Here is a 26,580-nt window from a genome sequence, read left to right as displayed (position 1 = left end):
AACACGTCTTAAAGCGTGAATACATTGACTGAAATGTTGAAAATGTATTTCTGCAATGTAGACAGTATCTTCAGTTGACCCCAAATAAAAGTTATAGACCCATTTTAAAGTATTTCATCTCAAATACCAATCATAATTCAGTCGACTCGACCTGTACATTTAAATGGAACATCAGTACTATCTGATAGCAGATTTACGTAAAAAAATCGTGACTAGAGATCTGTCCTCTCCTCTCCGTCTTCTGCCTGCTCCACTTTTCAGAAAATGTGTGCTCAAACAGGTCATATAGAGATTTTCCCTTCATGACATCACAAAGGGCAGTAACCCCTCCCCCAGGTGGGTGACACTCCCACAGCTAGGTGTTTGTTCTGCCCTCTGAGTCTGCCTTCTCACAGTAAACAATAGGACATGGAGCGAGAAAGCCAGAGACACCAATCCCTTCCAGAGAGGGGGCGTGGTCAGACACAGCTCATTTACATATTAAAAGGTACAGACACAGAAACAGCCTGTTCTGAGCAGGGCTGAAATAGAGGGGTTTATAGACATGATCAAATACAGGACCTATCTCATGATTAATAGTAGTATTTAAAACACTTGGAGTCACAATACCAAAGAATTTAAAGTTTTGACAACCTTAGTCTGTACTAGTCTAATTGTGAATATGTTTTTTTTTTTTTTACACTTTTCTGCATGAATGTGGTTTCTGTCTTTATTTGTGTGATTGTGTGTGTGTTTTTTCTGTCCCTCTGTTTTGTAGCCAGAGAAGCCGGAGGATGGGACAGTGACAGGGAAGGACAGATGGAGACAGAAACTGCTGTCTACTATGGCTGCAGCAATACCGGTAACCCCTCCTCCCCTCCTCCCCTCTTCCTCTTCTTCTCCCCTTCTTTTTCCTCTTTCACCTCCACTTCCTCCTCTCTTCTTCCTTTTCCCTCTACACTTCCTTTACTTTCTCCTCTGTCTCCGGTTCCCTTTCCTGCCTCTTTTTCCCTCCTGCAGGCTATAGTCTATCTGTTCTTCTCTTCCTGTCTCATCCTCTGGCTCCTACAGTCTCAACTCCTCAGGTATTTGTCTGTGCAACTTTTTTTGGCTTCTTTTTTAAATTTTTAAACAAGATGTCTGATGCTCATGGCGAAAAAATGATCTTTGAATAATCTTTTGAATCTCTCTGTGAAACTAAAACCAAACTTTTTAGAGTCTGTTGCCAACAGGCAGTTGACCCTAAATTACCTTTCATATCAGTACCCACATTTATTGTCCTGTAGGCACTTGTCTGAGGAAGGATTTGCTTTCTAAATTAAATATTTTCAGCGGCTATTTTCTAAGAAGTTCTTTGATAATTATGTAACAATAAACAACACCAGCCAATGTTGGAACAAGTGCCACTTCTTTTTCAGTGATGGACATCTCAGTTTTGGAAATAATCTTCTCGGTTGTTCTCAAATTAAAGTTGGCCATCGGAAGCTGTTTGGAGACGTTTAATTTGAGCTGAAAAAATCGTTGCCAGCATTGAGGGAACAGAATGTTTCTACCTTCAGCAGAACTGGAGACAAACCTGTTTTTTAGACAAATACCGCCAGTGTGAACAAAAACAGAGGCAGTGTTTCTGCAAACCCCAGCAGGTGGTGTGTTTTTGTTCCAAAACAGAGTTAAAAACTGAGTCCACAAAGCCAGACCTTCAGTAAGCAGAGTGAGCAAATGGAACCATTAAGTGTTTTCTTGTAAGCATGTGACCACCCTGCCACTAGGCACTGGGAGTCTTTGGCATGCTGCTGTCGACCTCCGTCACAATCGATGAGCTGGGTCAAGTTAGAATCATTAGACAGACAACTGATGCTAATGAGGAATTATCTGTTTACCTTCCGTGGATAGTGTGTGAGGATATATGAGACATACACAAAAAACAAACTCTACATTACACAAACTCTTTAAACCAGTTGGTGAAGGAATGACAAAAAAACAGAGGAAGAAATGCACTACTACATGCTCTGTCAAACCCCTGCAGATGACCCAAAACCCAGCAGCACGACTGGTCTTCAACCTCCCCAAAACAGCACATGTCACTCCACTGTTCATATCCCTCCACTGGTGCTGCTGCTCGTTTACAAAACAGTGACAAAAACGACTCCTCCTCCTTACCTAAGCTCTCTCATCCAGGTCTACACTCCCTCAAGCCTACTACGCTCTGTCAATGAAAGGTGTCTGATCCAACCTTCATAACAGGGTCCTAAGATGCTGACTAGACTCTTCTCCTCTGTCGCCCCCTGGTGGTGGAACATGCTTCCAAACTCCATTTGATCCACAAGTTCCTTTGCACCTTTAAGAAAAAACTAAAGACCCAGCTCTCTACTCTAATCTACTCACTAAATTATATTATGATGATTTAGATGATGACGATATTTAGGATGGATTCGATGCTGATTCTTTTAAGAACAGCTGTCAATGTTGTGCTTTGCCTCTGTGCACTGACTGTCAGCACCCGAGTACAATCGGACTCAAAGCTGTTTGTTTTTACGTTTTGACGTTGTTTCCTATTTTTTTAGATCTTTGCTTGTGTTGTTCTTACTCTCTGATGTACGTCGCTTTGGATAAAAGCGTCTGCTAAGTGAATTGTAGAATTGAGCTGCTAGTAAGCTTGGGTTTGTCGGTGATGCTGAGTGTGTGTGAGAGAAACCTGGAATGCACATACATCTGACTTCAACCTCCGTCTGTGACAGTTTTCTACTGACAATTGTCAATGCTCTGACTCGATTTTATAAATCATGAGCTTTGGGTTGTGCATCGTAAACAATTCAGTCTTAAAATGTGAGCTGACGTTCTGCCAACAAATTCTGTACAATGTATGCTGTGCTTTACTAAAATCCTTTTAATCGTATGCTATAGTTTGTATATTACCATTAAGAGAATTTGTTAGAAAATTCACAGGTGTAATGAAAAACTTTAATAACATCTTTTTGTGATGGCTGACTGGCTGATATGCTCGTCTGCAGCATCTAAATGGAACTGAGCCGCAGTCATTTCACAAAGTGATTTTTCACACCTGTTCCTTTTCTGCAAAGACAGGTCAATATGTCTGCCATGAAAATGAGTTTGAATGGTCGAGGCTCTGTTTCTGCACCTGCTGCTCAGCAAGATGATAACTTCAAGATCTGTGGGGCTAATTAAAAAAGACAAAGTCTTCAGAAGAGACGAAGAGAAAAAACAACAACAATGAGAGGCCGAGAAATAAACAGAGGGAGACTCGGAGGAGGAGAGGAGGGAAGGAGAGAAACAGAGGGAGGGAGGCTGAGTGGGAGTCAGGCAAGCTGGGCAGGAAGCCAGGGGTAAGATTAGTGAATGTCGCTATGGTGACAGAGAACTCTCTCTCTCTCTCTCTCTCTCTCTCTCTCTCTCTCTCTCTCTCTCTATCTATCTGTTTCTCTCTATCTGTCACACACACACACACACACACACACACACACACACACACACACACACACACAGTGATATGTGCTAAAGGGTCAAATTAAAACACCTGAAGCGGTTAGAAGAAATTCAAATAAAACTGCTGATGTGATCACATAGTCTTTATATTTAATATGTACACAGTGTACAAACCATAAACCATTCACATAATGGCATTATGTTACACTTTGAAAGTGCCAAAACACGATACGACAGGTATATAGACCTTTGTTTATTAACCAACAATCAGTGATGTCATGGTTCTCTGTCTGGCCCAGTTTTTAAAAAATATTTATTTATAACTTTATTAATAAGACAGGATACATGATTGACAGAAAGACAGAGGTTACATATCTGAAAAAACAGTCCAATGTGAATATTTGACAGCAATATTTCCAGAACATAAGATCCCTCCTCCATGAAGATCTTGGCTTGGGGAAAAGAGAAAAGAATCAGTCAGTATACAGAATAAGGCCGTTAGCACAGACTAAAGACAAACATGAAGATCCTGAGTACTACAGTTAAGTGTTATCAAGCATTTTCAAAAAAACACCTTCACACTTTTAGAAAATAACTGTGAGTTTCATCTGCTAAAACAAATATGTTCCATCTTAGAAAAGCACTTAATTCAGCTACTTCCTGAAACACGGGGATTCCATTTTTACATTTTTAGCTGCAGCCGAGCCGACTTAAAGAAGCTGTTATTGACGGAGGGGAAAGGGCCTTGTCTTGTCAGTGCAGACAAATATTCTTTGTCAAGACTTTTTAAATTGTGTCTTCATCAGGAGCCGTCAGTGTGACAGAGCGGGGATGCCGGAGTCAGTCAGTCAGAGTTGGAAGTGCTGAGAGAGAAATGGTCTTTATACCGATGTCATAACCAAAGAAAAGAGGCTGAATATCCCGTCAGACAGAGCAGAAGAGAAAGTTCAGTCCATGATGGATGGATGATGCCATCTGCCTGTTGTGCATGTGTGTGCTTTTTTTCTATCAGGTTGATGAACCCGAGGGATTGACTTATTGAAGGACAAAAAGACCTTCAGAGTCGAGGTGTGTGTGTGTGTGTGTGTGTGTGTGTGTGTGTGTGTGTGTGTGTGTGTGTGTGTGTGTGTGTGTGTGTGTGTGTGTGTGTGTGTGCGTGCGTGCGTGCGTGCGTGCGTGTGTGTGCGCGTGTGTGTAGATAAATGTTGTGGTTGGTTGTTTTGTTGAATATTTTTCATGTTGTTTCCTATAGCTCATTTAATCAGAGAATAATAATGCAGAAAGTTTTTGTTTACTAGAGGACAATAAATGTGAAGAAAAGGACAGAAAGAGAGAGAGAGAGAGAATACGATCAACCGAGGGAGCGAGTAAAATGGAGAAATTTCAAATTGTGTGTGAGCCTCTGTTACCTTTGTCTCTCTCAATGGAGGTAACAGGCCAAATATAACACCTGACCCATTTACTACTACCTTTTCCTCTGATGGCTATCCCCACCAACCACACACACACACACACACACACACACACACACACACACACACACACACCTCGACTGAAGGTCTTTTTGTCCTTCAATAAGTCAATCCCTCGGGTTCATCAACCTGATAGAAAAAAAGCCTGAATAAAAAGCTCTGTGGTACCTTGCTGAAAATGAAGGCTTTGGCCCAAAAAGTAGTTCCTGAAGGCACACATGCAACCACCTGCTTATATCGAAGGACTTTTAAAGCCCTACAACACCAGCAGGACTCTGAGGTCAGACAGAAACAGGGAAAAGGGCTTTTTGGTATTTCGCACACTCTGCCTCAGAATGTGTTGCAGAGTGACTTGAAACTCAAAGAGCTGGTTTCTTCAAACATTTTAAAATCTAAAATAAAAGACTTAAAAGCAGATTCTGTAGCATGACGATGCTTTTAGCATGAACTTTTGACTCAAAATTTGACTCATAGATGGTTCTCTTTATAATGCAAATTTTTTTTTTTTTTTGGACTTTGTCTCTCTTTGTGTCTCTGTCTGTAACTTTCCGGTTGTGCTAATGACTGTCTTGGCCTGGTCTCGCCTTGGAAAAGAGGTTCTTAACCTCAATGGGACAAACCTGGTTAAATAGAAAAATGTAATAATGAGGGCCTGCTGCCATCTGTTGTCTTTTCTTAATACTCTTTATTGTGAAGCACTTAGTGACGTCCGCTCTTGAAAGATGCTGTATATATAAACTGGACTTACTGACTTCATGCTCTCATCAGACAAAGAAGGAGCTGGAGTATAAGAGAGCCTTATAGTCTGTCATTTATCCTACATAATGTTCACCTGTCTGCCTGTATAATGTATGAGACAACTAAAAGAGAATCCCTTTTTTGTAATAAAAAAAAAAAAGATAGCTGCAGGAGTGAACATAGACTGTCAGTAGTTATTGTAGACCACATTTCCTTCACATTTCTCACTGATTTTAAAGAAAGAATGTGCAACATGTGACACATAAATACAGCAGAAATCAAGTTTATCCTGTGTAAATGTGTCTCTGAGTCATGACTGTCTACAATGAGGGAGAAGCTCGAGTCCCGTTGGCTGTGTTGTTGTCAGTCATGTTAATGTTTTTAGATCACAATAAAACCTTGTCAGCTTACATGCAATATGAAGTTACAAGCTAACTAGAGTGTGCTAACATTAGCCTGCTAACACAACAACGCAGGCCACAGGCAACTGCAGCTCGAGCAGAGGACGATTTTTGTCTGCCGCTTGGGCTTATTGGTGCCTAAGTATGATGCTTTCCATTTGACAACTCCTTTGAGCGAACGTGAGTAGAGGGTGGTTGGAGGTGTGTCGCTGGAGGAGAGGCTTCAGTTTGGCAGAGGTGTCGCCAAACAGCAGTTCAGTCAGGACGTCTTTGTCAAGAAAAAAACACTTTATTGCAATTATTTATATTTGACAGTATGGTTCTGTTCTGGGACCTCGGGGAAGCAGCAAACCCAAACAGAGCGGGCATGACATTGATGAAGTCAGAGCAGCATAAAAGGAGGAGCTGGGCTAGAGGAGGGACGCAAATGCGGCTTGCAGAGGGAGCAGCAAAGAGTAGGCAGGCTAGAGCAGTTTAAATAAGGTGGCATATATGTACCGGCCAATAGGACGCTTTGAAGCAAAGCAGCTGACGAGGCTTGTGTGAGATCAGCTGTTACAGAAACTCTGGCACGATAACAGAGCTGGAGGAGAGCAGAGGTGTCTCCAAACAGCAGTTTGTTTTGGTGCTCAAGGGCGACATCGACAGGATCAAGAAGTCGCCCATTCTTCCTTTAAAGCATGTGGTGAAATGTGAGGTGTTTGCATTCTAATCAAGAAGCTCATTATCTTTCTAAATGATTAACTGATTTCTACTGGGAGAGAGTAATTGAGTCTCACATGCAACATTACACGTGGTCGAAGTGAGATCTTCTCAAGCTTTGTAAGGTCTCTAAATACCTAGAGCGTAAAAGTGACGTCATTATTCTCTGTCTGAAATCAGTGATCACAAACACACAGGTTTTATTTACATGTTTTTGTTGTTGTTGTGAACATTCACTCTCGGTCACTTTGTAACAGGTATTAATTAACCGAAGGCCAGAGGCGATCTTCAAAAGAAAAAAAGTAAAGCAAGATGTGGCATTAAGCGTTACAGCATGTCAGGGGAAGTATAGGAAGCAGGCACACACAGGAGTACCAGTTGTTGTCTTTGATTTGAACGATGTTTGCAGAAGCTCGGTTGTTAAAAGTCGACCACAGAATGTGCATGAAGTGCTTTAGAGCAACCGCTCTAGCCTCAGGACCCCCCACCAACTCCTTCATAAGAAATCAGAACCCTAAATGTTTGATGTTTTTCAACCAATTAGAATTGTTTCATGAAAAAATTGTGCAGTTTGGACGTCAGGCGGTACAAAACATGTAACAGAGCAAAGAGATGAAACAAAACGAACATGTTTTAAACGTGATTTTGACACCCTTTTTTTTTTTTTTTACCGAGGCACATTTTCGCAGCCCACTGAAAGCAACTCCACGACCCACTTTTGGGCCCCTAACCAACAGTTGAGAAGCACTGCTTTAGAGATGGCATATTTTTGAAATACAATCAGTTTAAACACCATTATACATGAGGGTAGAACAAAATGATTTATACCAACTTGCAAAAATCGACAGCAATCTACAACAAAACATGTTTATAACCTTGTTATTTGACCATCAGGGCATGACTTAGTATCACAAAAAACCCAAAGCAGTCAGAAAACATCAGATTTATGCTAACTTTGATGTACTTCAAGATAAATGTGATAAACCATCACAAAGTATGAACGATCAGAAGAAAACGTTCTTAAATATAAGTTTGACTGTGTTATATGAAGAAACCAGACGCCTGGTAGATTTGTATTCACTGCTCAAGTGAAGTGAACATATTGGGTTCAGTTGAAGTTGGTGTTCATTAAACTCTGTGTGAAGCGAGTGTGTACCGGTTGCAATGTTGACTTGTAATCACTAGATGGTGCTGTTATCTTGCTTATCAGATTCCAGAGGCTCCGTGTTCAGCCTGTCTGTCCATCACTGTGTGTGTGTGTGTGTGTGTGTGTGTGTGTGTGTGTGTGTGTGTGTGTGTGTGTGTGTGTGTGTGTGTGTGTGTGTGTGTGTGTGTGTGAGATTCCTGCCTGCCCTCTGCTTGCCCATGTATGTATATGAGTGTGTACGAGTGAACGAGGTCACTCATCTCAGGAGGAAGAAGCAACATTTGTTTTCACAGAGATCATATTTAAACAGAGACAGGTCAGCGAGGTGCCTTTTTTTCTTTGATGCGAGAAGGTCATCTCTCCCGCTGAAAACTTCAGAAACCAAGCCATACAGACAAAATTATGTGATGAAGGTCATGTTAGTGGGTTAGGAGGCGTCGGGGAAGTCTGTCAGTTTTTCATCCTTTCTGAATGTTTGCCCTACTCCATCATTGAACCATTAATAACTTTTATAATGTTTCCAGAAAACCGTTTGATGTGTGGATATTTAGTTTTCTTGTTCATGGCGTTATTGGACTTATGGTTGACATATTCCCTGCTAACACCTGTTGAACATGTATTTTTATCGTATAATGTATTATGAGTATGAATGACCACAATCTTTATTCCTGCTCCCATCTAGAGGAGACAGGCAACAAGTCATTTGAGTTTTTGTTTGTTTGTGTTTTTCCTTTGAGGAATAGTTTGACATGCAGCAAAATACGCTTACTCAGGAGTTTAATAAGGCAACTGGTAAATGGACTTGAGCTTGTACAGTACTGTATAGCGCTTTTACATCTACACGTTCACACACTGATGGCAGAGGCTGCTTTGTAAAGTGACCATCAGAAGTAACTAATCCCATTGATACACAGTCGCCGAAGCAGCGGGAGAAACCTGGGGGTTGGAGGCTATAATCCTCCAGTAAAGTCCTCCGGCCTGGGTTTAAATCTGACTTGTGGCTCTGGGATTTGTTACATATGATGGTTACACAGCAGCCTCTACCATCAGTGTGTGAATGTGTAGATGTGACCTGCAGTGTAAAAGTGCTTTGAGTAGTCAGAAGACTAGAAAAGCGCTTTACAAGCTAAAGGTCATTTACCATTTAGTGTCTCTTGATTTCTGCCTCTTTCAGTATCTGTCCTATCTCTAAAATAAACAAATAAAGACATAAAAAGCCCACAAAAAAAAAAAAAAATACAATAACGTAAATGTCTTCCTTTATTGCCCGATAAAATAAATAAATATAAGACATTAAAGTAATAGTGTTAAGCTGTCTGGATTATTTTATACAAAATCTGAGGAGTAAAAATTCCAACTTTTTTATTGATATGAATTTATGTGCTAGACTAAACCAAAAGTTGCTTTTCTAGCAGCTTCTTCTAGCTGGAGTTCAGCCGCCTGTCTCCTCCTGCTATTAGACTTCAGTCAATACTGAACAGAGCTGTCTTTCTCCTGGCTGTTCATCATCTAACATATTACAATATATTGGGTACCAAAAGGACTCAAGCCTTTTGTCAAAATGTGAAACAATTCTTTTAGGTGGAGATCAGAAATGAAACATGGCAGCGCAAAGATTTTAAACACAGTTCTCAGGGTCACAGCATGACTCGGCAAAATTAGACAAACAATTAGAAAAGCACTCTCTTGCTTTGATTTATTGCTCTTCTCATTTTCACAAAAAAAAAAAAAAGCAGCTGTACGAAGCCAAATCCATCTCCTGTACAGTGTTGATATAAACCGGAGCTCGTCTCGGTTTCTCACAGTCTATGGAATGAAAACATTTGTTCCACGCTGGTCTCTAAATGTAGGATGCAGACTATAAAACGGGCTATTGTGCTCCTTTATATCTCTCTGATGAGATGTAGTAAGACTTCCTGTGGAGGCGGTGAAACACAGATGCTGCTGCTGCTGCCTCTACTCTCCATTATATCTTAAACAAAACATGTGGAAAAAAAGTCTTACAATGTTCTTCATATCAGAACATTGTAGAAAAAACATACAGTACAACAGTACAGTATGTTCCGCATCACAAACTTCCCAACCAAGTATGATGAACCGTTGACTATTGTTTGAGTGACGGCCAACTTTCTGTCTCTTTTCCTCCTCTGGTCCCCCCGTGCTTCCTGTCCTTCCTGTCAGGCCGCCATAGAGAAGTTGACCTGGAAAGATCGTCTTCCTGGATACTGCATCAATGTTTCCTCTATCCTCTTCATGGTGAGTCCATCAAAATCAGGTCAATGCTCCGGTTGGGTCCAGTTGGGATCATACATTTACAATTCATGTGTGGATAAAAGCACTATAAGTGGAAAAATAAACATATGAGGCAGCTAATGTGCATGAATGAGTAAACATCTGACCTCCATTAATGTATTAATGAAATATTAACACTACCGTCTTTGCTGCATTAGACTGATATGGTTAAGTAATGGTTGAAATATGTCTTATCTTTCATTTTCTGCTCCCAGTTCGGCTTGACGTTTTCAGCTGTTCTCGGCGTCATCATCTACCGCATCACAGTGTCGGCCCTGATGGCAATGAGCCCCGACCCCGAGACCAAGTCCAATGTCCGAGTGACGGTGACAGCCACCGCAGTCATCATCAACCTCGTGGTGATTCTGATCCTGGACGAAATCTACGGAGCCGTCGCTCTATGGCTGACCGAGCTTGGTACATAGAAACACGGCGTCTTACAATGTTGTGGCTTTGATATCGAATGCAGGAAAACTTTTCGAATGGGAAAAAAATGAGCAGACAAATAGGCTGAACAAAGACGAGTGACTTTCTGGACAGGCATTCTTTGAAACATTAAGAGAAATGCTTTCTGACTTAGTAGAGGCATATTTGTTTACAATAAAAGGCTTTTTTAAATTGAAAGATGAGAATAACGATACTGATCTTGTGTTGGTTAGAACCACTGATGGGTGAACGGAAGATACAAGTGTTGATTTAGTGAAGTTAGAGGAAGTGGTACCCAGATTGTTTTCAGCCATTGAACTAAACAATACTTGCTGTTTCACCTGATTTTAGAGTTTTGGCTACAGATAAGATGAGCTGACATCTCGTGGCTTTGGAAACAAACTTTCTTATATGTAAAAACAACAGCACCTTGCAGAACAATATATTGAACTTTCACTTTTATAAAAAAATATTCCATGAGATATACAGCAATAAAAATTAAATATGCACACAGCCTTACTAGATAATACATGGGCACATTACTAAAAACATAACCCATACATGCATTCATTTATTTAAGGTTAGGTTAAAACATTGCAGACATGATTGAGCTTTTTCACGTTTTTAGATCAACATTTATTCTGAAAACAAATCTTAAATTAAAGGTCACATATTATCCTCCTCTTCAATCAGTGTAAATAAGTCTCAGAGCTCCTCAAAACATGTCTGTGAAGTTTCTGATCCTGTATTTGATCATGTCTATAAACCCCTCTATTTCAGCCCTGCTCAGAACAGGCTGTTTCTGTGTCTGTACCTTTAAATGTAAATGAGCTGTGTCTGACCACTCCCCCCCTCTGGAAGCGCTCGGGTGGGTTGCCATGTCCATGTCCTATTGTTTATGGTGAGAAGGCAGACTCAGAGGGCAGAACAAACACCTAGCTGTGGGAGTGTCACCCACCTGGGGGAGGGGCTACTGCCCTTTGTGATGTCATGAAGGGAAAATCTACAAACGGCCTTTTTGAGCACACATTTTCTGAAAAGTGGAGCAGGCAGAAGACGGAGAGGATGGACTTTAGTCATCATTGGGGGGTTTGTAGACAGACTAGAGACACATATTAGAGTTAGAGAATATAATAAATAAATGTATAATATGTGACCTTTAAATCTCCAACTGTTTATGATTATGATATAAGAGACTCAGCTGACTTTTTCTCTGACTTATTTAAATCATACTTTTAACAGATTATTCACATTTATTATCACTTTAAAATGACCTAAAGGTGTTTTTTCCGCCCATTTTTGTGAGCATTCAATCCTGACAGTTTTCAAATTCCTCCACCTGCACTCAAATGTTCCTCAAAACAACATTCCTGCAATAACTCAAATGTTACCGATTTACTTTAAGACATCAAGTTTATCCGTACAGCCTTTTCTGCTCTCTCATTCTTACTAATTAAACTGTTTGTGATGATGACACATATCTAAACCGCTAACAGAAACATGCCACCTCTCTCCACCTCGTGATCACAGTCGACATGGTCAGACGTTATCACTCTGCCTCTCTGAGTGTGTGAGAGCCAGGAGAGAGTCAGTCTGCCTCTTTGTGGACCGTTTGATGAAACTTTGATGTTTTCATGCTCCAGTCGTCCCATCAGTCGTCCCTGGAGGTTTCAAACACATTAACATTCATATTCAAAACCTCGGAAAAAGAGGAGAACAAGAATGAAAAGGAAAAAAAAAAAGTGAGAAAAGAGGAAGGAGAGAGTGAGGCTGTGCCATGTGAGAGGGGCGTTTTAACCTACTTCCAGCACACTGATCATGCTCTAATTCCAGTTCAACAGTCAGACTGACGGAAACACCAATTCTTTTTTTTAAATTTTTTATTTTTTTTATACAACATAATGATACAACATAGTCAAACCCTATATCCTGTACATTCATGATATTTCCCCCCCAGCATGTTCACTTTTTTGTCTTTAAGTGTTTTTAGTGAAGTCTCCAAAAACAATCCCATGCTTTTCTGACATTGACTCCCTCTCCCTGATTTTACAGAGATTCCTAAAACTGAGACCAACTTTGAGGAGCGCCTCATCCTGAAAGCCTTCCTGCTGAAGTTCGTGAACGCATACGCACCCATCTTTTACGTGGCTTTCTTTAAGGGACGGTAAGAGCAGCACACACAAACAGCCGCGTTTAAAAGCATCATTTGTGATAATATATTTCGAACTTTATTTGTCCCCGAAGGGCGATTGTTTTCACAGCAAGGCATCACAGGACAGAAAATAGACAAAAGGCAAAATACATTTAAGAAGCTAACACGGTGAAATGTAAGAGACTCTGAATACAGCGGCATTCGATCAACAGCAGTGATCTATGATTGAGGATCTGAGCAGTTTCCATTAGAAAAAAGTGCTGAGTCAACATAAAAAGGGTCACTGGTAAATATTTATCACTGGTAATACAATTCAAAACTGCACACTCAAACACAGTCAAATACATACTGAAACAACACCACAATTAGTATTTAAATTGATAAATCGTGAGGGTTTGTTTTGTTGCCATAGTACAAGAAAAAAAAAGGAAAATCTCAAAATGTGGACATTTGTTGTTTCTTTAAACAGCAGCAGTGCATTAATTAACAAGACTTATATTACCTCTGGAGTTTAGTTCATGTGATCATCCTGGCTTTCTCACCTTGATACTGACAATCTACGGCAGTTCCCGGAAGTTACAGGCAGTTATGGGTGTCGACTGTAAAGTCCTGTGAAGAGATGTTAACTTGAGCTTCCACAGCAAATTACAATGACAACACAACTGTCGAATGGCTGCCTGTTGAATCCTTAAGAGACCGTACAGTCCTAACCCAGGCTTCTTGTTTTTCTCAGGTTTGCCGGTCGCCCAGGAAATTACGTTTATGTTTTCAATGACTATCGGATGGAAGAGGTTCGTTTTACAACATTTCTTACTCGTGTTTTTATTTGGTTGATGATGAATGAAGTGTATAAAAAGGAGTGTGTGTCTCCCTCAGTGTGCTCCAGGAGGCTGCCTCATTGAGTTGTGCATTCAGCTCAGCATCATCATGCTGGGGAAGCAGCTGATCCAGAACAACATCTTTGAGATTGGAATCCCGTAAGTAGACTATTTTATTTTTTTCTTGGTATGAAGTGTCAAGATTTTGGATGCAGAAGAGCAAGTTACACAGTTGTCTAATTAAGTAAAAGAAGGGGGGATCTAACATATACCGTCTGAAGTGCCATTGACTTGCATTACCGATGAAATAAAAAAGCAAATAAAAAAAAGGATGTAGATTCTCCTGACATTCTTTTTCTGATTCCATTAAAACCTGTATTTTAAAGTTGTTTCCTTGTTGTCATGGGAACAGCCTTGTCAAAGCAGGAATTTTTCACTTTTTATTTTACAAATCTACATCATGATGTCGTTATTTTCGGAAACCCTTTTTGACCCAGTCGTTGGTGATAAAAACACAGCTTTATCTGTTTAGCTGAGCCGAGACAAAGTGTGCACTGGCCAGACTTGCCGTAGCTGGAAGCAACAATAAAGTCCATCCAGACATCGTCTCTGGGGGGGGGAAGGCTGTGGACTGAAATGACTTGTGTGTTGAGGCTGTGAAAGGAGACACGATGGTGTCCAAACGATCCTGTGCTCTATTTGGTGCAAAAAGAAAGCTCAAGTTGGAAATTGACTTTGCCCTTGGTCTGAACACAGCGAAACCAAGCAGCAACCTCCCGTGATGAAAAATGACACCAATGTGGAAGTGCAAGAGTGTCCACTTGAGGCTGAATACAAAACCCGAGGAATCCCCATTAGGTCGTGGAATCAATATGACTGTACAAAGACGTGATGACGGTTGATCTTAGTCCCAGCACTTCTGTGAAAAAGCAGCCTGAAAGGGGCTCGAGACGACCTCCATGGTTTCTAGTCTACGAGCTAAACGCACAATAGCTGACGCACAAGCTTACTCACAGGCACTCACAACATTCCCTCTCCCCTTTTTGTCCCAATAACATTCCTCCCGTGTCTGTACAGTGGCAACTCATCTTGTGCAACAGCTCCACTTTTACATGCAAATCCCAAAGGTCAGAGGTCGAGCTCTGTTTCTAACAACTGTCACACAACAGAGGCGCTTCACCTGATTGCAGGTCGAAACTCTCACTGCTGCTGTGAGCACGGCTTGACCCCTCCCGACCCTTCTGGTGTCTCTCATCGAGCTGCAGCGCTTTCTGCAGGATGTCCTGAGGGATCAGCGAAAAAAGCCTCACATCATCTACATACCTCCATCTCATCTGCTTCACATTCATCCACTAAAAAGCTTCCACACCTGAGAGCCCAACCATTAAAACCAAAGTCCTATACTGCGGGCCAGAGAAGTTTTATGAGGAATTCCTGGAGCTGCTGAGTGAAGGCAACACCTTGGACCTTTTAATAGGTTTTAAAATATGCTGTCTGATCCTAAAGGCTCCCCAGAGGTTTGAGAGAGTGATATGTCCACTTCAAGAATACAAAATCAACCCAAAAGAGACTCAGAATGGACCTGCTGGAGCATGACCTGATACGTCTTAACACAGAGTTTTGTTAGCGACACAAAGTGGGTTTATACAGATTTTTAAATAATGATGCATTTGAGGTAAATCCTTTAGACTGTTAACTTAACTTACATAAACGCTCCCAGGCGCTGCTTGAATCCCTCAGAGGACTGAGGCTGAATGTGTCAAGGTCTGTGGAGGCTTCACTGCAGCGTCATTCTGAGCTCCTGCACGGGTGACTGGCACACACACACACCATCCCGGCCTGTTGGATTATTAAAGAAGGGTGTGTTTTAGCTCAGATTCAGAGGAGTCCTCAGGACAGGAGAGTCCTGTCGACTCATTGTGACGTAGTGAGGTTTGAGATGGGAACTTCAAAGCGTGCAGACCTAGAAATGGGTCACCAGTTTGTGTGTATACAAGAGATTATATATTTCTACCCAGGGTGCCACAGAGGGAGACGTAGAGACACTGCATGAGGTGAAAAGAGTAGGTGCTGTGGGAGAATGATGTAGTTAATCACTGCAAAACTGCTACTAGCTATATCAGGGATGGGCAACTTTGGTCACAGCAAGGGCCACATTCATTTAATTCTCACTGCCAGAGGGCCAAATTGTAGAATACAAAAACGATTACAGTCAATTATGTCTCAAATTTAACTCAACATACACCAGTGATCAAATATTATTATGGACATACTTCTGGTTTTCATGTGTTCATGGCAGATTTAGTCATGTTTTCTTCATGTTCCCGATTAATTGATGTGTAAAAATTGACCTGAGGGCCACATTGAGGGTTGATGGGGGCCGCATGTGGCCCCCGGGCCGCCAGTTGCCCACCCCTGAGCTATATGTTCTTACTTCAAGTCTTTTTCTTTTTCAGATAAATAAACAGTTGTATACTTAAGGCAGTAGTTGTCCAAGGGGGTCAGAAGTGTCATATTTGTACAGACACAAAAACACAAACAACATTTGATCAGAAGTGCATCGTGATCGATTTCTTCCAATCAAGAAAAGAATACTCCTCAATACTCCTCAACTCCACACATTATTTATTGCTGTAGAAAGTGTTTTCACCTCTAGGGGGCATGACAATACTGAAACAGATGAATAAAAACACATCCAAGAGATGCTTCAAAATGAAAACAGTTATGTGTTACCCTCTTTCATACATCAGGATATCCACCAGCTGCACCCTTAGTGTCCTATTTGGAGTAATCACCCTTTAAAACACCAGATCTTCTAAAACATATCTAGGCCTTGTCAGATGTTCAGTTTAAGACAAACATCTAACTAGCACATAAACAAAAATGTCAAATGCAGATTCAATAAAATAACAAACTAAATAAAGCTGAAATGTTTTTGTTTTTTTAAGGAATTGGCTCCTTGCCCAGTGGAAAGTCTGGTGACATTGTTGAGGGATGCTTTGCATTTTCCATCAGATATGAAACCTCACAGTGAAACAATGCTGTTGCTACAACAGGAGAGAAAGGGAACAAGGGGTGAAGGAACTAAGAACAGACGTCAAACAGGAAGTAAAAGTCCTGACTGACATCATGGACCTGTGATCTCTTTACAGACCAACAACAGAAACATGACCGTGTGTGTGGAGAAAGCATGTGCACATGATTCTGTGTGTGAAGAACAGTAAACGTTAATGCTTTCACTGTTTTATTGAATGTTTGCTACCCTCTGTAACTCTACTGTGTGTGTGTGTGTGTGTGTGTGTGTGTGTGTGTGTGTGTGTTTAAATAATGCAGTCAAGCATTTAGCTGCTTTATGAGAGTTTTACAAGCTGACTTCATGCAATCACATTCACTGCCTCATGCACACACAACACTTTTGCACATTGCCACACACTGTCAGGTATGTTAGGCCCGTCCAGCAGTCGTTCATGCTGACACGTACACACACAGTGTGCATAAAGGCACGCTACAGGTTTGAAAGCACATGTGGGTTAGGGTTAAGGCCGGCTGCAAACTATTTTCACCACGGCAAACACACCCTCATAACACTGTGTGTACCTGCCTGGCGCTGAGTGCTCTCGCGCTGTGTTTCCCAGCAGCACTTTGTCAGCATCACAGCTTCAGTTTGATGCCAACCTGCTGTCTTTGGAATCCTCTGGGTTTCTTTGAACACAGTCAGCTCCTGGCTGCGGGTTCAGTCCGTTTGCAATTTGTTCAACAGTTAAGCATTACTTTACACCCGTGTAAATGCTGTGTGGTTTAATTCACAAGCAGGGACTGTGTCAGTGTCTTTTGTTCCAGGGGAGAGTTTACCGAGTTCACACGCTATACACCAGCAGCAGCGTGCTTCATATTCACAAACGCTGGACTTCCTTGGATTTAAAAGAAGTCTGGAAAACACGTCTCTTTTTCATGGAATCAGGATTTGACATTCTGACCTCCAGCTGAAGTTATATCTCCAAGTACATAATTTTAACGCTGATAAAATCAATTTAAATACATTTTTAACTTGCCCTGATCAAAGGAGCCCATCTTGTTGATTATGGAGTTTACTTTCTGTTAAAACCGCTTCAAATATTGGGGTGCTGGTTTGGACTAGGGGTACCAGTGTGTGTTCCACTCTATCCTCCTGTTTCTCTCCAGCTGCCTTATCTAGTAAAGGCATACGGCAAAAATGTTTTTTCAGAAACAGTTAACAAGAAGTTTCAGACTCAGATCAGCGACACCCCCTTATTATGAATAACTCTTATCAGTAATAAAATCAATACAGATGAATTGTAAGAAAAAAATCAGCCCCACAGTGTGTCCTGATAAATAAATGAGCTATTCAGACCACATGTGTTTTTTGAACCAGGCTGTAAACGTGTTTCTTTCTTCAGTCAGAACGGGCATTTTAGAATGGGTGTGACTTGAGGGGAATTCGCAGCCTCAAGTGGACACAGAAGGAACTGCAGGCGTTTGCACCTCAGCATTGGCTTCGTCTTTCAACGAGGGAATTTGCTGCTTTAGGCCAGGCATGAAAAAAAAAGAGCGGAAACCTTTCCTCCTTTTATTCTCAGGTCAAATTGTTGAGATAAAAGTTTAAATTCTCTGAGTTTTTATGCACTTTGGCTTTTTGATCATAATTTATTGTAAATGTTAAGAGTTGAAAATGATAGTATTTCTTTAGGAGGGTTGTTTTTAAGGTAGGCTGCTTTTTTGTTGTTGCTTTATATATTTGAATATTTAAAAAAAAAAAAACAAGTATATTTTTTTCAATCTAGCCCTCAAACTCTCTTTGTTCTTGGTAGAGTCAGTCGTCTCTCTACCGGAGGGTCGGGGGTTCGATCCCCCAGCTCCTGCAGCAACATGTCCGATGTGTCCTTGGGCAAGACACTTAACCCCAAGTTGCTCAGACTCTGCTATCAGTGTGTGAATGTGTAGGTGTGATCTGCGGTGTAAAAGCATTTTGAGTAATCAGAAGATTTTTATTTAATCACCCAATTTTAAATATTTGACTGTTTTCGTGAGATGAGATCCACCTTTTTGTGTGTGTGTGTGTGTGTGTGTTAGCACACACACACACACACACACACACACACCATAGGAGTAAGTCTTGTGTTGAATATTTTCCCTCTCCCTAATCATCTTCCCCTGCACCTCTCCCTCCATCCTGACAGGAAGTTGAAAAAGTTGGTGAGAGCGATAAAGGATAAAGGATCAACAGAGGCAGAGATCGAGGATGAGAGGCCTCCAAAACAGTGGAACCTGGACTACGCCCTGGCCCCCTTTGAAGGCCTCACTCCTGAGTACATGGAGATGAGTGAGTCTGCACACACGCGCGCGCACACACACACACACACACACACACACACACACACACACACACACACACACACACACACACACACACACACACACACACACACACACACACACACACACACACACACACACAGAAAAATCAGCAGCTCATGTTGAAATTTCCGAGACACGTGCTGAGCAACTGACCAATAACGACAGAGCGGATCGGCAGACCAATCAGAGCAGACTTGGCCTACGTGGGGTCTAACAGTGTGGGCTCAGCAGAGCGTAGCTGACGGACTCAGAGCGGAGAGGGAGCAAGGAGGAGCAATACATGAAAACAGACACTTTTTTCAGACTTTATCTATTGTGAACGTACAAAAGTAGGTACATAGATTAAATATATGAACCCCAAAAAGGGCAGAATATGACCTCTTTAAGGCACCGATATGGAGTCAAATGGTTACTCCTGTAAATCACTGATGTTTGTTATGTAATCTTGAGGAATGAGTCTCCTAATTGTTTAGTATGCTTGTAACCATGACTACGGTGTTTTCCTAATAACATCCACACATCTTAAGACTTTAGTTCACACCCCTCCCTGTGAGCATTTAGGCCCCGTGTCCATCTAGTGTTTTTTTTCTGATGCAATGCAAAGGATTTACATTCATGTCCATCACAAACTAAAGCACATAAACACAGGCGATGCAGTGACAGATTCAATGTTTTTTTTTGTGATTGATCTCAGCTGAGTATAAATACGGACACAGTTGATATTTAACCTCAGGCCAGTAAGTAATGAACATGTGACACTTTGTTTTGAAGGGCTTTCAGTTTCAATCATCTTTACACATGCTCCCGTAGGTGTCTGTTAGCCCGCAGGAGGAACTAACACAACTACAATAATCATGTCTGTTAGTCAGCTGTGGAAAATGAAACGAGGTACATTTACAGAAGTTTAGACCCCGTGTCCACCTAGCAGCAGGCGCTCGCCCTGGAGAAAAGCGCAGCGCCCAGCGTCTTTTTTCAGAGCGCTCCACCTTTTTTGTGTGGCCGCTCCGAGCGCTCAAGTTGAAAATCTTTCAACCTTTCAGAAAGGCACTGTTGACGTCACCGGCACTCGGGTCGTATCCTGAACCCACATCCTCTTTGCTACAGTAAAAAGTAACGGTGCAGTGTCGGTCATAGAGCGGCCGTTGTCAACAGACAGTTGTCATAGAGACAGGAAGGACATGCAGTGCTTTTCTTCACTGCCTTATCGACTGACTTTTGGTTAGAAAAGTACAAAAAAAGAATTTTCCTAATCTTTTACAGACTGAGATATAAAGTATTTTATGGAGATGTCATGAAACATGGAGTCTTTTGTCGAAACAGTTTTAATATATATTTTTTTGTAGTCTGAACATTCACAGTTATAAAGACATAAACATGATCATGCACACAGGGCACATACAGTTGATCATGTAATTACACCAAGAAAGTTCAGTTTATTATTGCACATAGTATCAGAGGATATTGTAATGTGATAATATTGGACTGGAGAGGTTGGAGTGAATTGCGTCTGGCTTTGTGTGAGTTTTGTGATCTCCTGGGAGCCTGATTTGTTAAACAGTCTGACTGCAACAGAAAGCGAGGACCTGCAGTAACTCTCTTTCACACACTCCCCCGGTGACTCCTTTAATCAGTACTTTTAATTCTGGCACTCTAAAGTAACATTTTGAATGCTGGACTTTTCCTTGAAATAGAGTTTTTTTACACTGTGGTCTTTCACTTTTATAGAAGAACATTTCTAACAAACTTTACCTCAAGGTGCCGTGAAACTGATTAATGTTGGAAGCTATCAAATATGTACCTATTGAATAAAGCCTAATGTCCAGCCTGTCAGACCTCACACCTTTGTTGTGTCAGACGCTTGGTCTGCCTGGAGAAGAAAACAGTAGTGAAAGACCTCTACACCTCTACTTCTACACTTTTACATTCATCAATTCAAACCATCTGTGGAAAACCTGGCAGGGCCAAGCTCTGGATCTAGACATCTGTCTTTACTGTTGTTGACACAAATACATGCTGTTAAAAGAACTGTAAATCAAGTGTCATTATCAAGAGGTTGAATTTGATCCTGATAAAGACCGGCAGGCTGGGAAGGGATCGGTGTGGTTGTGAGAGATAAATTAAAAAAAATGGGGAATAGAGAAATCATAACAACAAAATGCTGAGGTGAAGTCTAAAGGGAAGACATTTACAAGCCAATCACAGTTAAATGAAGCTTTCACATTTTGAATGCACAGTATAAATCATCGTTAAGGTCGGTCTAAGGTTAAATAATCCAAAAGATGGAGAGACGATCATGAGCCAGTGAAGTGCTAAAGTGTGACTGATTTACAGCATGTGAGGTTACGATAAGAAGCAGGTAAAGAGCTACAGGTGTTCACACACACACACACACACACACACACACACACACACACACACACACGCACACACACACACACTGCTGTAGGCTGTTTCTCCCATACTAATAAAACTCTGCAGTCATAACAAACCAACACCTGCTCAGTCAGAACTTTACTTTTGAAAAATTCAGCCGTATGTCCTGCATGTTACTTTGTACTGCATGTTTTATATTTGAGATCGTTTTTACTCCAGCAGACATGGAGCAAAGAGCACGTGGGTACAAGACACCCTCAGTATGCGGCAAAATACGGGGAATATCATTCATTTGGATAAGAGCGCCGGTGACCTCAAAGCATCTTTCTGAAAGGTTGAAAGATTTTCAGCATGAGCGCTCGGAAAGCCCGCACAAATAGGCGGAGCGCTCTGAAAAAAAGATGCTGATGCAAATGTTCTCTCCTCATAGAAAACAATTGACCCTAGCCCTCAGAAGAAAAAAAAAACACTTTGTGGACACAGGGCCTCAGTTTGATGTGATTTGTTATGGAGTTAATTGCCCCTTAAATGTACCACAACATCCAGATTTGTATTTTTCAGGACAGTGTTAGGAGGAGCATGCTGTGACCTCTGCTGTGATTAGATAATTTATTTGTGATATAAAGAGAGGACAGGAGGAAGTGGGAGGGGGCAGAAAAAAACAGAAAGGAGTCTGAGCTGGTGTGGCTGCAGGGCACAGGAAAGAATGTCAGAAATGTCTGCGCTCTACCTGCAAACACACTCTCACATAGCTGTTATACGTGTGAAGCCGTGTATCTCTGTGTATCTATAAATGTAATGGTAAGACTTGGAGCTCATGTTAAGGCATGTGTGTGTGTGTGTGTGTGTGTGTGTGTGTGTGTGTGTGTGTGCCTGGACCAGTCTCGAACCCGTCAACCCCGCCCGGGATAGAAAGAGAGGTTATTCTAAGCTTGCCCTCTAGCGCTCGCCGCTCCGCTGTCTTATTTTCTTCCCTGCCGTTCTTTGTCTGAGCGTGGCGTCCCGAGGTGAAGCCGTCAGTCTCGCTGGAAATCCCCGTTCCCACACAGCTAAAGTTCCACTGCTCCAATCTGAGCCGCGCATCACCCCGAGTCAGACAAACCCAGCGTGTCTTTCTCATGTTTCCTTTTGCACATACTTAGGAAGCAGGGGGATGTTGTTATGATCCTTCATTGATCTACCCAACAGGAAGGTTTAAGCATTACAAACTCCACCTATCTCATGTCTTTAAAGCCAACTGACCAGAGATCAGCAACGTGTCCACCTCGTCTGACAGATCAGGCTTGATATCATTCATAGAATAGACCAACAACTTATTTATTGTTTCACTTTGGCATCTCTAATGAAACAAACCCAGACATTTATTTCAATTGAACACAGTCAGTACAGTCACTTTTGAGTTTTCCAGTGTATCTCTAATGAACATTCAAATGATACAGTGTAGAGCGCTGAATCTCGTAAACCTGCAGTTCATGAAAGCAGAAAGACAGAAATGTTCAGAACACAAATCCAGCTTTTAAATCTGACCTTTTAAAGTCAGAGACCCCTCCTCATCTCAAAAGGGACTTACAGTATGTGCATCCAATTAAGTATGATGAAGGTGCATCTGAAAGTAGATCTTTAGTGTCTAGAAATCCAAATCTTGTTTTCTGTCTTTCAACTTGATTGTCCTTGATGGGGAATTTGTTTCGCAGCCAAGTGAGAACAATATGAAAAAAAACCCACAAAACATATAGAACACAGGCACACAGAAACAATAAACACTGTGAACAACATTAAATACATAAATACAAGAGTTCATCGGGTAACAACAGGAAACTGAGAATGTCTAAAAACATCTAAAAACCATCATGAAAACATTATCAGCCATCAGGGTCATCAGAGTCAGATCCGCACTACACAGAACTAGTGGGGCGGCTGTGGCTTAGTGGTAAAGTCAGTCGTCTCTCAACCGGGAGGTTGGAGGTTCGATCCCTAGCTTCTGCAGCCACATGTCTGCTGTGTCCTTGGGCAAGACGCTTAACAAGACACTTCATCTGTGGCGTTTGAACGTGTATGAATGGGATTAGTTACTTCTGATAGATAATTTACATAAAAACCTCTACCATCAGTGTGTGAATGTGTAGCTGTAACATGCAGTGTAAAGAGCTTGGAGTAGTCAGAAGACTAGAAAAGCGCTTTACAAGCTCAAGTACATTTACCATTTGCAATGAATGAATCAACATTTCTGTCCCTCTGCATATTTGTCTAAAGACATTTAAAAACTTAAAAACAGAAAGGTACCTGTCTGCGTCTGTAACAGTCTACCTGTGTAGATTCTCCTCAGACACACACCTTGATTCTCCTTCAGAGCTGTCACACTGCTGCTGACCTCTGACCTCCACATGGCCAAAGGGGAGCTGCTGTGTCAGCTGTCTGAGGTTCCAGACCTGTCCAAGCTCGGACAAGTCTTTTACAGCACCTGGTGTTGATTGTAGTGGTTAAGTGCTGCAGTCGGTGACTTCAGAGCACTTTAACACTTTGAGGCGAGCAGAGCAGATAACTTAATCATTTACTGCCCATTCTGAGGACTCTTTAATATGTCTGTTTTATTTGAATTAATGTCATGTTTCTTTATTTGTTTTTGATCTTAAATGTAATATATATAAAATTGTAATGCCTTATTGTTGCTCCTTATCGAGTCTTTGAATTCTCTTAATTAATGTCAACTTTTCTGTTTTTAAACTCTTAAGTGCATTTCGACTTGCCTTGTCTTGATTGTTGTGAGTGAAGTACCTGCAGCCAATAGCATAACAGTATTACATAATCCTGTGTGTATGTGTATGTGTGTCATTTAAATATGCTGGGTTACATTTCAACCAGCTTTAGTTTCTGTATCAGTCATGGGTGTTGAGTCTCTTTTGTGTATCTATGCTGGGTGTTTATGTGTGTTCTACATGTCAGTCTGATAACCCCACAGTTCAACACACTGCGTAATCATAACAATAAAAAGTCCCTGTTCTGCTGGTGCTGTGGAGTATTTCCCCTTAAAAGGCATCATCTGAACCATGGAGCGAGCCTGGACAGACAGCGTGACTAAAGAGATGACCATTCAATAAAGACAATCTGAAGGCTTCTCACTGCACTGTGAATGTATAAACTGTAATCAACCAGGAAAACCTCATAGTGCCCACATTCTTTACACAATTACAGTACGATTTAGACCCTGTACGTTTTTAATTCCTCTCACACAGTGGATAGAGTCGTAAATTAGGGACAAAGAGAGTGGGAAATGAAATGTGTAAAAGGAGCCACAGGTCGGATTTGAACCCGGGGCCGCCCGCTTCAAGGACTGCATCCTCTGCACATGGAGCGTGCGCCCTGACCACTAAGCCAACAGCGCATATGGTTTTTCTCACAGAGTCATCAAACCAAAGCACAGCTTTCACATGAGAGTCACCTTACACTTCTGCATCATCATGGTTTGTTTATGGAGCTGTAAGTTAAGCCAGTGTTTGATACTAAAAACCTAGAATATATAGGAAGCAGATGAAACTCATCAGAAGCAGTCTAAGTTTATAGAAAACACACTTCAATGAGCATGTTATGTCTGTCTTTCTGCGAGCTCAAGAGGCTGTGGTTCATCACACCCAATCCCCCTAATGAACACTTTAGTTTATTATATGATGACTGTAGATCATCAACACATCACCCATCATATGAAAGCAATTTCCCCATTATTAAACTATATCTCATTATTATAACAGAAAGAGAAGAAGGCAAGGTGACTCACACCATTGAGGATCCCAAATGATTTGTCCACGTCTCTTCAATACAACACCCTGTCTTACTTCTAACAATATGTTTTAGAGGCGCTTGTGGTGCAGTGGTTAGTGCGCACACTCCAATGTATGGAGGCTGTAAGCAAGCTGGCAGCCCAGGTTTGAATCCAGCCTGTGGCTCCTTTCTTGTATGTCGTTCCCCACTCTCTCTCCCTGATTTCCAACTCTATCCACTGTCCTGTCTCTCAATTAAAAAAAGGCCCAAAAAGCCCAAAAATAAATCTTAAAAAAACAAAAAAACAATATGTTTTTGTGCCTTTGAAATACCCAAACGTTGACATTTTTAAAGATTTTTACGAAGACTTGAAAACCAAACACTGTCGATATCTGTGAACTCTGCTGCAAGGCATGAACAGAAATAGGGAGAATATTTGGTAACGTTCTCTGGAGTCGTATCTGACTCTTTGTGACAGCCGTGGTACAATTGTGACGTAAACTTAAACCGCACAAGCATATGATCAAGCGGCAGCTCATAACTTTAAGGACACTGTGCCCTGCAGTACAACAGTATGGTGGGGGGCATGTCATTCCCCACTCTCTCTTCTGGCTCTATCCACTGTCCTATCTCTCAAGTAAAGGCACAAAAAGCCCAAAAGCTTTTCTAGACGCTATGAGGACTCAATGGCAGCTGCAGCACTTTATGGAAGATGTACAATACTGATAAGTACATTTGAATGTCATCAGCGTAATAATAGTAGGAGGTAATGTTAGGAACTCAAATGCAGTATTCTTACATGAAAATGTCTGTTATTGGAGTAGGAGGATTATGGAAAATGTGGCCCTCCATTTCCAGACATGAAAATGAACATACAACAATAAGATCAAGTGAAACTTGTTTTAATGTTACACATTTTAAGCATGTTTGATGATTGTTTGTTTTTTTCCTTCCAGTCATCCAGTTTGGTTTCGTATCTCTCTTCGTGGCTTCGTTCCCGCTCGCTCCGCTCTTCGCTCTGCTCAACAATGTCATCGAGATCCGACTGGACGCCAAAAAGTTTGTGACGGAGCTACGAAGGCCAGTCGCCGTACGTGCTAAAGACATTGGTAAGCTAACATGATTTCTTCAAAAAATGCCACATCGCCCCATACAAGCAAGGAATCTACAACTACAACATGACTTTAGGCAGTGGATATGTGATATGGTCTTAAAGACACTAGCAGTTTAGCCGATACAGCACAAGATTGGATTGGAAATGGTCAGTAGATTATGTAAAACATCTTTAAACCATCCTGTCAGATTTAAACCTAACAAGGTGTCCTTTCCAACACCACAGATTTATAATACGCTCTATTGAAACCATTTTAGAGTTAGCACTTAGCAGTACCTTCAGGCAGTAAGGCAGACTTTAAAGTGAAGTTTACAACCAGTAGCAGTCCATTATAAGCACCTTTTGAGTGTGCCCATAGGCTTTACTCATCCCAAAGGTCGTACTGTTTGA

At 41.4% G+C, this 26,580-nt stretch overlaps 1 protein-coding gene across 2 annotated transcripts in view; it reads left to right on the top strand.

Annotated features, from left to right (window-relative positions):
* The window catches only part of ano2b (anoctamin 2b), an 88,248-nt gene that overhangs the window by 42,228 nt on the left and 19,440 nt on the right, over window positions 1–26,580 (top strand). For both annotated transcript variants that reach the window (XM_061030144.1, XM_061030145.1), the window contains 7 exons: window positions 10,065–10,139; window positions 10,391–10,592; window positions 12,654–12,765; window positions 13,487–13,544; window positions 13,630–13,730; window positions 18,770–18,912; window positions 26,033–26,185. In XM_061030144.1, coding sequence (XP_060886127.1) covers window positions 10,065–10,139; window positions 10,391–10,592; window positions 12,654–12,765; window positions 13,487–13,544; window positions 13,630–13,730; window positions 18,770–18,912; window positions 26,033–26,185 — 844 coding nt within the window. The remainder of the gene's footprint in view (window positions 1–10,064; window positions 10,140–10,390; window positions 10,593–12,653; window positions 12,766–13,486; window positions 13,545–13,629; window positions 13,731–18,769; window positions 18,913–26,032; window positions 26,186–26,580) is intronic.

Source organism: Labrus mixtus, chromosome 22 (assembly GCF_963584025.1).
Source record: "Labrus mixtus chromosome 22, fLabMix1.1, whole genome shotgun sequence".
Taxonomy (NCBI): Eukaryota; Metazoa; Chordata; class Actinopteri; order Labriformes; family Labridae; genus Labrus; species Labrus mixtus.
The sequence above is the reverse complement of the archived record's forward strand: the minus strand, read 5'-3'. Positions and strand labels throughout refer to the sequence as shown.